The sequence below is a fragment of the Lissotriton helveticus genome, chromosome 11 (genome assembly GCF_964261635.1).
Source record: "Lissotriton helveticus chromosome 11, aLisHel1.1, whole genome shotgun sequence".
In the NCBI taxonomy this organism is placed as follows: domain Eukaryota; kingdom Metazoa; phylum Chordata; class Amphibia; order Caudata; family Salamandridae; genus Lissotriton; species Lissotriton helveticus.
This window is the reverse complement of record NC_136072.1, coordinates 553,324,720-553,337,539: the sequence shown is the minus strand read 5'-3', so window position 1 is coordinate 553,337,539 and position 12,820 is coordinate 553,324,720. Positions and strand designations below refer to the sequence as shown.

Below are 12,820 nucleotides of genomic sequence, written 5' to 3'. Positions count from 1 at the left end.
TGGTGTTTCTACTGTGATTTAATCATTCAAGTCCACTGTCACCAGAAATTCCTTCAGTTTCTGGTGAGCTATTGTTACTTCTGCCGCACTGTCTAGCATCGCCAGAGCCCATTCCCTGTTCAGAAGTTATGTCCTCAGAATTCTGGGCATGTCTGATTTTCAGACCAGCAACTTTCGTTTCTTAAATTGAGGTTTTGATTTTGCCTTGTCTTCTTTTTGAGAAGTAAAGTCTTGATTGTGCTGCTTGTCTCTGGACGGTGTGCGCTCGTCTCTATGTTCCGACCGTCCTTCTCTTTCTGAGCTTTTCTTCGAGCCCTGAAAGGAACAAGAGGAATGTGTATCAGTATCCTGATACCTGTCAGATTTCCTAATATTGTCCCTATTCCTAAGGTTGTACCTCTTTTCAGAGGGCTCCTGTGGAGGAGACCAACCTCGGTACTGAGATCTCTTGTCTTTAGAAGTTTGTTTTTTATTATGGGAAAAACAATGCGAGAGCAAGGGTGTTGAAGGGGCACGTCCTGCACCCCTGGAGCATATGATACTTAAACAATGAGGACGAGCCCACTATGTGTGTGTGGATACTTGTAGTGACTGTTTGTGACATGGGTTGAGACCCATTGGGTGTTTAAAAGACCGCTCACACACCAACCTGGTTGGTGTCATGCGTCATCATCGGGGTCCCAACCGGGTGGCCGAATGCCCCCCGGTTGTGCTACGACGCCTGATTACAGCGGAGCGGGTGTCTGTGCGTTTGTGTGATGTGAAGTTTTGTAGTTAAAAATACATCTAAGAATCCTTGCACTAGTTTTATTAATGCGATACAAAAGGGGATGATGGACCGAGCGTTTGAACAAATCAAACACTCGCCCCCAGTCAACTGATCTGGGTTTAATCCATCACCATTCTTTAGTTCACTCAGCCACCCCAGTTCAGACATGGCTATATGCAAATCAGTCTGACCCTGTGCCTCGTGGGAACAGTCCAGCCCGAACTGCCAAGCCATGTCTTTCCTGGACCGGAAACAAGCATCCTGAGACCGGTTTCGGATTCATAATCCTCATCAGCCAGGCTATCTTGAATCCAGTAGCCAAGTGAACAAGGGACTCACGTCTGAGCATACCCTGCCACACTTAGGGCGAACAAAGCGAAACAAAAGGGGATGATGGACGGAGCGTTTGAACAAATCAAACACTCACCCCCAGTCAACTGATCTGGGTTTAATCCATCACCATTCTTTAGTTCATTCAGCCACCCCAGTTCAGACATGGCTATATGCAAATCAGTCTGACCCTGTGCCTCGTGGGAACAGTCCAGCCCGAACTGCCAAGCCATGTCTTTCCTGGACCGGAAACAAGCATCCTGGGACCGGTTTCGGATTCATAATCCTAATCAGCCAGGCTATCTTGAATCCAGTGGCCAAGTGAACAAGGGACTCACGTCTGGGCATACCCTGCCACACTTAGGGCGAACAAAGCGAAACAAAAGGGGATGATGGACGGAGCGTTTGAACAAATCAAACACTCACCCCCAGTCAACTGATCTGAGTTTAATCCATCACCATTCTTTAGTTCATTCAGCCACCCCAGTTCAGACATGGCTATATGCAAATCAGTCTGACCCTGTGCCTCGTGGGAACAGTCCAGCCCGAACTGCCAAGCCATGTCTTTCCTGGACTGGAAACAAGCATCCTGGGACCGGTTTCGGATTCATAATCCTAATCAGCCAGGCTATCTTGAATCCAGTGGCCAAGTGAACAAGGGACTCACGTCTGAGCATACCCTGCCACACTTAGGGCGAACAAAGCGATACAAAAGGGGATGATGGACGGAGCGTTTGAACAAATCAAACACTCACCCCCAGTCAACTGATCTGGGTTTAATCCATCACCATTCTTTAGTTCACTCAGCCTCCCCAGTTCAGACATGGCTATATGCAAATCAGTCTGACCCTGTGCCTCGTGGGAACAGTCCAGCCCGAACTGCCAAACCATGTCTTTCCTGGACCGGAAACAAGCATCCGGGGACCGGTTTCGGATTCATAATCCTCATCAGCCAGGCTCAGGATAGGAGTTAAAATCTATATGGTGCAACTGGTAAGGGTCAATTTACCTGTCAGTTGGCTATGTGTGAAGGTCTACATGTTTCAGCCCCTATGTATGGTTGAATGAGGCTTTCTTCAGGACCGCTAAAGTGATGAGTGAGTGGCAAATAAATAACGGCCACGTGAATGAACCAGTGTGTTACCTACACACTCGCTAAGGTGTGTTGTGAAAAGAGTGTTAAAAGTAAGTGTCGGCGTACTTACTGACACTTCATGAAGACAAAAAATTCAATGTCAATGGATTATGCTCAGTCGATCGGGGCTCGGGAGGGAGAGGCTCGACTGTGTCCGATTTGAATATCAGGAGTCCTCTGCCATTTCACCTGTCTCTGGTCCCCGCAGTCCCGGGACCACTTAAAGCCCTGCTGCTACAACTGTTACTCCGTAGCAGAGATGTAGGATCAGCAGTACAGTGAATAAAAAGGAATAGTACAGTTCTACCATTTTGCAATAGTCCGGAACATATACGTGAATATAAAATGCATTTATAAAATAAAGCGCTTACTCCTACAATGCCTGTCTAGATGTACCCAAGTGTACCTAGCATGTGAGTAGGTGCGAAAGAGCTAATAGGCCTAGGAGCCAAGAATCCCGCCAGGATTTAGTCGAACCTCATTACCTGAATGAGTGTGTGGGACCTCGTCCTGGTCTCGAGTTGGACACCCCGCAAGGGATGTTTAGACCACTGTCAGCTGGAGCGACTGCATGCAGGAGCCTCAGCGTCTCTGGTCAGTGTGTCTGCCTTAAAGTCTCGGTTCCCTCCAACTACTGATAGCAAGGTGCTGTATTTATACAGTACTTGTGCGTGTTAGCCATTGTTTAGTATGAGGATAACGTATGGGATTAAACCTTGTGCATAGGTAGGTGAGGTGAAGTATACCCCCTGGGTAGTGTCCTCATAAATTATTCATATGTGCTAAAGATGACATCTTAGCATTATTGATTGGGAAAACCCCTCTCTCTGCATGGACCTAGGTGAAAGATTTAGTCCATAAAAGGGGTTAATTCTTATAAGGCTTTCTGTCCTTATTTGAAGTTATGTCCTTATAAGGTTCGTTCATGTGAAATGTAGTTGAGATCATGTAGGGAAAGGGTACGATGATCCCTGGACCTATATTAGAGTACTGATATGAAACATAACAACCTCACTGTAAGAGCCACTGTTTGTCTATGGCTCAGGGAGAAACTGTTGTCTTAATCAGGAGGACAGATTCTGCTCCCCAGCTTTTTGAGTCTACTCCTTCATGTGTACAGATTGTGTTGAGAACTGTGAGCAGATTTCAGCATCCTCCAAAAGTGTTGGATGGGATCTTTTCTGCACATCACCCGTCTACAACATATATATATATATATACTCATGAAGCTGTAACATATTTGTTTCCTGGTGCTTTGGTTTAGGAATAGGTTCTCTGAAAACATCCCTGTCCAATGTACTACAATTTGTGCTGTCCTTAGCTCATCTAGGCTGTGCGGAAGCTGCGGTGAAGGGTTATATTTCAGCCTTGCAGCGTTCTGTTGTCGACTAGTCCAGTCTTGACTGTTTTCCTGTGGTATCAAAATTCCTGACCTACATGTATGCACCAATACCTTTCATTCAGCCACAATGGGATTTTAATCTAGTTATAACGTTTCTTATGAGTACTACTTTTGAACCATTACTCAATTGTCAACTGAGGCTACTTACTCTTCTCTAAGTAATTTTCTTAGTAGCCGTCACTTCAACTCAACGTGTTAGCAAATTTCAAGCCCTTCTGTTTGTCCACCCTTTACATGCTGCTTCCCAGGCAAGTTAGTGCTTCGATATAAGGCTGCGTTCCTGCCTAAGGCAATGTCCTCTTTTTATCTCCGACAATCCACCACTCTATCAACCTTTTATGATCTTTCACATCTTTCTAAAGAGGAAGAAAGGTTGCCCAGATTAGACCCTAGAAGGGCTGTGACTTATTACATCAACCATTCTAAGGACCTTAGATCAGTTGCCCAACTTTGTATTGGTTATACAGGATCCTAAAATGGTAAAGCAACACCCAAACAAACCATTTCCAGGTGCATTCTGTGTATCAAGATATTTTAGCCCTTTGCAAAAAAATTAAAGACCCTCCTAAAGGTATATGAGCTTATTCTACAAGAGCTAAATCTTCTACAGCAGCATTAATGAGTGGAATACCAGCAGCTGATGCATGCAAAGCCACTACGTGGTCTTCTGTACATACTTATGTGCAACATTAATGATTAGATTTTGCTGTACAAAGAGATGGACACTTTGTCTCATCTGTACTTCAAGATTTTCTCATATAAACATAGTTTTCTCCACTCCCTTCCCAGCAAATTATTGTTTGGAAATCTATTCAAACCTGAGGAATCTGCAGGTAGAAGTATCTCTCAGAAGAAATAGTTACTTCGGTAACAATCTTCCAGACGGATATTATATCAACCTGCAGATATCTCGCTGCCACTACTCATCATTCCTTCTAATGGAGATAAAACCATTACTTCTAAAATAATATAGGATTTTAATATTTAAGCAACTTAGTTATACAGTGCACCATCATAGAAATTCATTTCACTTTAAATATCTTAATGTTGTGGCAGTACAACTACTGTTAAGGTGCCCTTCTTGAGGCTATATGAATCCACTGGCATAGTCACAACACATCTGACGTCATAGTGGCTTCGGTTTCCAGATCCAGTCTGCTCCTAGGAATATTCAAAGGTGAGGAATCTGCAGGTAGTAGATAAAGTCTCCTTCAGAAAACTTTCTACCAAAAGTAGGTAACTTTATCGTATCCATCACCTTCCATGAGACAGAGTGATGCATACTTGCTTGCCGTCAAGTGGGGGCCTTCCAAAAATGTGTATGCTTCGTGTTACACTTTTTGCCATACAGAAAATGTTTTATTGAGTTTAAACAAGCAGACTAAAGTTACAAACCCATGGAATTCAAAATAGTAACATATGTTATTATTTGTGGGTTTACATAAGCTTTAAAAACTATGCTTCAGTGAAAGTTCTCCCAGTCATTGAAAACTACATACTCTGTACTGCATCCTGTCAAACCAAAGCATTAAAAAATGCTCACATTTGCCAATTACTGTGCCTTCCAATGTTTACTAGTTTTCTGCCAAGGCGTGAATCATGGTTTCAGGTCTAGTTTTTTCAGTATGTGCTTGTCTGCCAATTGGGTGCGATTACTATTATGGTGTAGAGGTTGCCGGCGAAGCCAAATAGGCAAAGTTAACAGTGTTTGCCCATTAACTTTTTCCCGATTTAAACTGACGGTCAACTGTTCCATCCAATTGGCAATTATGTCTCTTTACTTGGTGTGGAGGAGCAGCAGTCGCAGCTGGAAAATTCTAAATTATCCAGTGTGAATTTGTGGTTTTTTTCTGTTTTCTGTCAGGTGGTGGCCAGCAGAGATCTGCAATCCCAGGTCAGTGCCTCTCAACATACAGGCTCTCAAACATGAAATTGGAGACTTTCCAGTGTTTTTCTTCGGTTCCCACGACTACTACTGGGTGCATCGGGGTAGGGTTTTTCCCTATGTTGAAGGGGATAAAAGCTTTGCAGAGGGACAACATAGTTCGAACAAGACATTCAAAAAAGGTAACTTTAGAAAAATAAACATTGTGTATAGTGCATATTGCCTGAGATTGGAGTTCTGCAGAAGAGTTAAAACTGTAATAAATGTTCAATTTAAGCATATTGTTTATATATCTGTTCACATGGCTCCATATGCTTCTACAGCAAGCTTGTTGATATTTTGTTCATCAAGCTAGTATTCTTATTGCGGGTCTCCAGTGTGGTAAAGGGACTGGAAGCTTGTTGCTTTTCATCTGGTTCTAGTAGCTTCAAAACTGATGAAACCTGGGTGCATCTGAAGAGAAGTCATGACTCCTCACAAATCAGTAGTGTCAGTGTGTTTGCTAGGGTATTATATCAGTAGTAACTATTGGAAATTAGATTTATTTAAAGGAAGTTGTTCATGTGCAGTACAGAATTAGACTTGTTGTATTTTCGAAATGTATTTGAGGTAAATCCCTAGGCAATCGTAAGGTCAACTACATTTAAATACTCATTTCAGGCAAAACTATAATATGAACAAATTCAGTGTCAACTACAAAGATTCTTTTAAAAAATGGAAACTTTAAATTTTATTCTTTTCAAGTTAAAAGAGCGAATAGAATGATGTTTACAAGTATGCACAAAGCCATCTTGATGGGCCTATATTTTACATATAAAGGACAATCATAATACAATATAAAACAAGTGACATATAGTACAAACTTTACAAAAATATATGTTTACAATAAAACAATTTCTGTGAACAAAAATGACAAAAAGTGGCTATATGATGGATCTTCTTCAACGCGCGTTTCGGCGCAAACTGCGCCTTCATCCGGAAAGACCACACACAGAGACTTTCTATTTATCCATGGTTGGGGAAAAAAGGATATATTTATTCCTCCACTAGCGTCTCACAAGATTTTCTTAATCAGAATGCGGTATTAAAAAAATCGCTGTACTTATTTATGCCAAAAGTTGACAATTGATGAGTCAATCTATAGCGTGAGTGTCTCGCTGTCTATGGACCATAGTGAGGGTTCATGATGATTTCAACTCTCCAAGACTTGATGTGTCTTCTACTGGTATATGAATTAGTGATAGTGACAAGTGCTCCTTGTTTGAGCATCGAGATGCGACCGTCGCACAGCTTATAAAAGCTTTATTGAAAACTATTGGCATACAAGCAAAATCTCCCCCATCCTGAATTGACGGCCATACTATGTTTTTTATCACTAATTCATGTACCAGTAGAAGACACATCAAGTCTTGGAGAGTTGGAATCATCATGAATCCTCACTATGGTCCATAGACAGCGAGACACTCACACTATAGGTTGACTCATCAATTGTCAACTTTTGGCATAAATAGGTATAGCGATTTCTTTTTTTTTAATACCGCATCCTGATTAAAAAAATCTTGTGAGACGCTAGGGGAGGAATAAATATATCCTTTTTCCCCTACCATGGATAAATAGAAAGTCTCTGTGTGTGGCTTTTCCTGAAGAAGGCGCAGTTGGCGCCGAAACGCGCGTTGAAGAAGATCCATCATATAGCCACTTTTTGTTTGTCATTTTTGTTCACAGTAATGGTCTTATTGTCTTATTGTTTTATTGTAAACAAATGTTATTGTAAAGTTTTGTACTATATGTCACTTGTTGTATATTGTATTATGATTGACCTTTATATGTAAAATATAGGCCCATCATGATGGCTTTGTGCATACATGTAAACATATTCTATTTGCTCTTTTAACTTGAAAAGAATACATTTTAAAGTTTCCATTTTTTAAAAGAATCTTTGTAGTTGACACTGAATTTGTTCATATTATGGTGTTGTCTGAAATGAGTCTTTAAATGTAGTTGACCTTACGATTGATTAGGGATTTACCTCAAATTGATTATTGCCCTGCCCTAGGAATTATATTGCCTTGCACGGGTCCTTGTTATTTACAAGTATTTTCGAAATGTTGCATTGCTGTCATTTTGAGGCTCTCATGCAATTTTTTTCTTTTTTTACTGCAATGGAGTGAAAGTAGTGAGGTGTGCTAATAATTGTGCCATCAGAGTTTACAGTTCAGATCCTTCTTTATAACTCACTAATAGCGCATGTTACAGAAACATAGTTTTTCATATCTGCTTTCATTGCTCACGTGTAAATTGGGGGTCATTCACAGCAGTGTTTTTCAAGTACTATAATATAATGTATAAATTCATGGCTTTCTACAATTTACTAAGGAATCGTAAATTAACACGTTATGTTAAAACCATATCTCACTTTCTAGATGCGTTCCGTGTTTTCGATTTGCATTCTAAATTCTGTGACCCTCTTTTTTACTTGTTAAGCACTTGAAGAAGCTGCAAAACGTTTCCTGGAACTTAAAGAACAAAGAGAAAGTAAAGAAGCGCTTGAAAATGAAAGAAGTTCTAGGAAGCCACCTCCCTATAAACATGTTAAAGTGAGTTTTGATCCATATTTTTTCGTACGATAACACTAAACTTTAAGTTGCACACATTCTTGACCAAATTGGTACGGACTTTATTGGCAAATGCATGTCCAACTTTGTGTGTGTACTTTTTTTCTTTCAATAGTAAGTCATTTTTAAACAATATTGTTTATTTTGCGGGTCTGTATTAATGGGCTTTTATGGTTCTCTGTTTATGACAATTTGTCTTCTCAGTAGGTCACGGGTTGGTGATTTTTCTCAAAACTTGATTATGCTCAGCTGTGAATTTTATTTAATGTGATAGCTGAAAAAGTTGCTGTTTATTTCTAATTAGTCCCTTATTAATGCAACTCCCCTCATAGAACCCCTTTTGTGTTTCTTTTTTTGTCTTGTTCACTTTAAGGACAAAATATCATGCTTCCTGTGTGGGGATAGTATCTGAAAGAAACACGTTAGTGTTAGATTCCTTACCTTAGAATATCCCAAGGCGTCAGACTGGATCCGGAAAGTTTTCGTCAGCAGTACCCATGCGTGTCGGTAGGCGACGTCTGCGGCTCCGCGTCCGTCATCTGCGTCGTGATTTCCAGAATGACGTCGGAGTACTTAGATGCCGCCCTCGCGCGCTGATGTCAATTTCTTTTTTCCACGCCAGCAAGCGCAGATCCGTGAAGAGCTAGTACCCGTAGTCATTTTTTGACAAATTTTTTGGTCTTTTTGACTATCTCTTTTCGAGTCGACTTCGACTCCTGGTGCCGGTAGGGATGCCCGGTTTCAAGCCATGTGACGCCTGTCACCAACTGATGTTGGTTACCGACCCCCAACGCCTGTGTCTCTACTGCCCGACAACAATGACAAGTCGTGCCCCGACTGCCGGGCCTTGATGTCGAAGGCTAGGCGGGAGCGGTCCTGCAAGCTCCTCGAGGTCCGGCAGTCGGCTCCGCGCCGATCGAGGTCTCGCTCGAGGGGCCGGTCGTGGAGCCGGAGCCATCACCGTTCGTCAGGCTCCAAGTTCTCGCACTCAGGTAAGTCGAGGCACTCCAAGAAGAAGTCGAAGAAACAGCATCGCTCTTCTGACTCCCCTCGCGCGACTTGGCTGAGGGTTCGGGTGACACCACCCGCGCGGCTCCGCAGGAGTCGTATCCGGTCCCATACCCTCCGGTCCCTGGACTGCATGCGCGCCGGAGGAGAATTGTGATTTCCTCGTGGCCATGAGGACTCACTTCCCTCCGCCGAGGCCTGCCGGCGCGCCTTCGGGCCCCGCAGACCCGACTGGGGGTCCTAGCGAGCCGGCGGCTTCAGCCTCGGTGCCGTCGTCGACTTCAGTTCAGAAGCCGCAGGCCCCCGTGGGATCCAGGCTTCGATCCCACTCAACGCCAGTTGACCTCTCGACTCCGCTGGCGCCGACCCCTATGGTGTCGCTCCTGGCGCCGTCTTCGGATGCCGCCGACCCCAGTTTCAGTCCAGGTCCGGCGTCGGAGCGGCGTCGCTCGGCGCCGTCTCCGGCGTTTTAGGGTGAGGAATTCGCCTATGACCAGGCTCTGTCATTTCTGCCTGTTTATTAGGACACGGATGAAGGGGAGGACTGGGAGGGATCTGAGGACTCTCTCGCCCAGCAGTGCCAGCTGAGTCAGGACTGGGCAGACGAGCTGGAGGGTGCCAGTGGTCTTGACACATCGCCTTACACTGGCTTCATCTCGCCTCCCTCCGTGGCTACAGAGGAGGGTGCTACATATGGTGTAGTGTTGAGCAGGGCAGCCAAGGCCTTGGCTCTTGAGCTCCCTGCGGCGGCCGTGAGGACTAATCTCACCGAGGTGCTTCAACCGCCAGTAAGCTCTTCGGAGCCTCTGCTGCCGTTCAATGAAGCCCTCACGACGTTCTGTTGGGCACTTGGTCCAAGCCCACCACAGTGCCCCCTGTGGATCGGAACGTTGCCCTACGCCACCGCCCGGCTCCGGGCGACCCCTACTTTCTGCTCGTACACCCTACCCCCGAGAGTCTGGTGATCCAGGCCTCTACATCCCAGACCGCATACCCGACTGCTCCCCCAGATCGGGAATCCAAAAGGCTTGATCAGTTTGGGAAGAAACTGTTCTCCTCAGTTAGCTAGGTGTTGCGGTCAATCAACACCGCATACCTTTTGGGCCATTACACCCACTCCTTGTGGGATACGGTAGCAGACGTACTGCCCCAGTGTCCGGAGGAGTCCCAGGCACAGCTCGCCCAGGCTCTTGCTGAGAGGCGGGACACAGCACGTTATTCCATCAGCTGTGGACTTGACACCACGGAGTCGCTGAGCAGAGCGATTTCCACGACGGTGGCGATCCGTCGCCATGCCTGGATGAGGTTCGCCAATTTTTCGGGGGATGTCCAGAATACACTCATGGACATGCCCTTTGATGGCCGTCGCTTCTGCTTTTTGTCCCTTTCGAGGCCAAGGAAGGGGCGCCCCCACACGTTTGTTCAGCCACAGGCCGCAGACCAACCTCAACGCTGTTGCGGACGTGGTAACCGCCGTGGCAGTGCAGGGGGACAACGGCAAGGTCAGTCCACATCCACTCTCGCAGCATCCGCCTCAAAGCCTTCCTAGTCCGGGTTTTCAGGCCCATTCCACGCCAGTAGAAGGCAGGGTTCGCCATCACCTACTCCACTGGCGCACCATCACTTCAGACAGGTGGGTGCTGCAAATCGTCCGAAGGGGCTACACCCTCACCTTCGAAGCTACCCCTCAAGCCATGCCACCGTAGTACCACCGCATGTCGGGGGAATCACTTGCAACTTCTGCAGGAGGAAGTTACGGCCATCTTGGGCAAGGGGGCCATCGAGCATGTTCTGGGGCCAGAAGTAGGACGTGGTTGCTACTCCCACTACTTTCCCAAGAAGGGCAAAGGGGGCCTACGCCCTATCTTGGACCTCTGGAGCATCAACGGCTTCCTCCTGAAGGAGAAGTTCAAGATGCTGACTTTAGCTCAGGTCCTGGCTGCCCTGGGCCCTGGAGACTGGATGGTTGCGTTGGACTTGCAGGACGCTTATTTCCACATCCCCGTCCTGCCGGCGCTACCTACGGTTCACGGTAGGCCACAAGCCCTTTCAGTTTACCGTGCTCCCCTTGGGCCTCACCAGCGCCCCTCGGGTGTTCACGAAAGTGATGGCGGTGGTCGCAGCTCATCTGCGCAGATTAGGGGTTTCAGTCTTCCCCTATCTCGACGACTGGTTGTTGAAGGCGGGCTCACCCCGGCAGTCGTCTCCCACCACCAGACTACGGCCGATCTCCTGCCTTCACTGGGGTTCTCCATCAATGTGCCGAAGTCACACTTGAGTCCCTCTCAGAAGCTCCTCTTCATCGCAGCAGTTCTGGACTCGGTGCAGTTTCGGGTTTATCCTCCCGAGCAGCGGGTTCGTGATATTCAGGCTCTGATTCCGATCTTTCGGCCTTTATCCCGAGTTTCGGTCAGGCTGACGCTGCGGCTCCTGGGGCTGATGGCCTCCTGCATCCTGCTGATACATCACCCCAGGTGGCAGATGCGGTCTCTGCAGTGGGACCTGAAGTTTCAGTGGGCAGAGCATCAGGGCAACCTGTCCAACCACGTCCTGATATCAGAGGGCAGTGCGAATCAGCTGCAGTGGTGGCTCACGGACCGCGATTGGGTCAGTGGCAGATCCCTCTCCCTTCCCCAACCCGAGCACATAGTGGTGACGGATGCGGCCCTCCTGGGATGGGGGGGCACAAGGCTGTGGATCCACTCTCTGCCCCTCTTTCAGAGGTTCTCCTCTTTTTTCTTTCTCTTGCCCTGCAGGGCTCTGCTCTGGGCACTATCAAAGGCTATCTCTCTGCCATTTCACCCTTCTAGAGGCTTCCCGATCAGCATTCTCTTTTCAAGTCCCCTGTTGTCAATAGGTTCCTGAAAGGCATCACGCACATGTTCCCTCCTGTTCCTTTTGTGATGGGGGACTTGAACCTGGTTCTCACTTATCTGATGTGCGCTGCCTTTGAGCCACTTCATAATTGCCCTCTTCGTCTTCCGACTCTCAAGACTGCTTTCATGGTTGCCATCCCCTCTGCCAGAAGAGTGAGTGAGCTCCAGGCTCTTTCATCAAAGCCTCCTTTCCTCTCAGTCTATCCGGACAAGGTTGTTCTGAGGACTCGTCCTTCTTTTCTACCAAAGGTGGTTACTGCCTTTCACGTCGGTCAGTCCATTACCTTGCCCACCTTCTTTCCGCCTCCGCATCCCTCGAAGGAGGAAGAGAGGCGCCACCGTCTGGACCCAAAACGTGCGCTTTCCTTTTACCTCAACCGCACACAACAGTTCCGGGTGGACGACTAACTCTGTTGGCTACGTGGGCGCTAAGAAGGGACGTGCGGTGAACAAGCGAACCTTCTCTCGGTGGCTCGTTTTGTGCATCAAGGTCTGTTACTCCGTGGCTAAAAAAGAGCCTACTGTGGGGCTGCGAGCCCATTCCACTCGGGCCACGGCGGCTACTACTGACCTGGGTCGGGTAGTCCCCTTGCAGGACATTTGTCAGGCAGCTACGTGGGCTTCGCTGCACATGTTTGCCAAGCACTACTGCCTGGACAGTCGGGTCCGGAGAGACAGCTTTTTTGGCCGTTCCATTATCCAGGACTTCCTGGTGTGATTTTGGTTCACAGACCCACAACCGGGGTTGGTAATGCTGGAGTACCTATTCTAAGGTAAGGAATCTAACACTAAAGTGTTTC

General features: G+C 46.5%; 1 protein-coding gene across 3 annotated transcripts in view; it reads left to right on the top strand.

Annotated features, from left to right (window-relative positions):
* The window catches only part of NSD3 (nuclear receptor binding SET domain protein 3), a 1,711,795-nt gene that overhangs the window by 1,292,831 nt on the left and 406,144 nt on the right, over nucleotides 1–12,820 (top strand). For all 3 annotated transcript variants that reach the window (XM_078666314.1, XM_078666313.1, XM_078666315.1), the window contains 2 exons: nucleotides 5,501–5,703; nucleotides 8,006–8,118. In XM_078666314.1, the coding sequence (XP_078522440.1) occupies nucleotides 5,501–5,703; nucleotides 8,006–8,118 (316 nt within the window). The remainder of the gene's footprint in view (nucleotides 1–5,500; nucleotides 5,704–8,005; nucleotides 8,119–12,820) is intronic.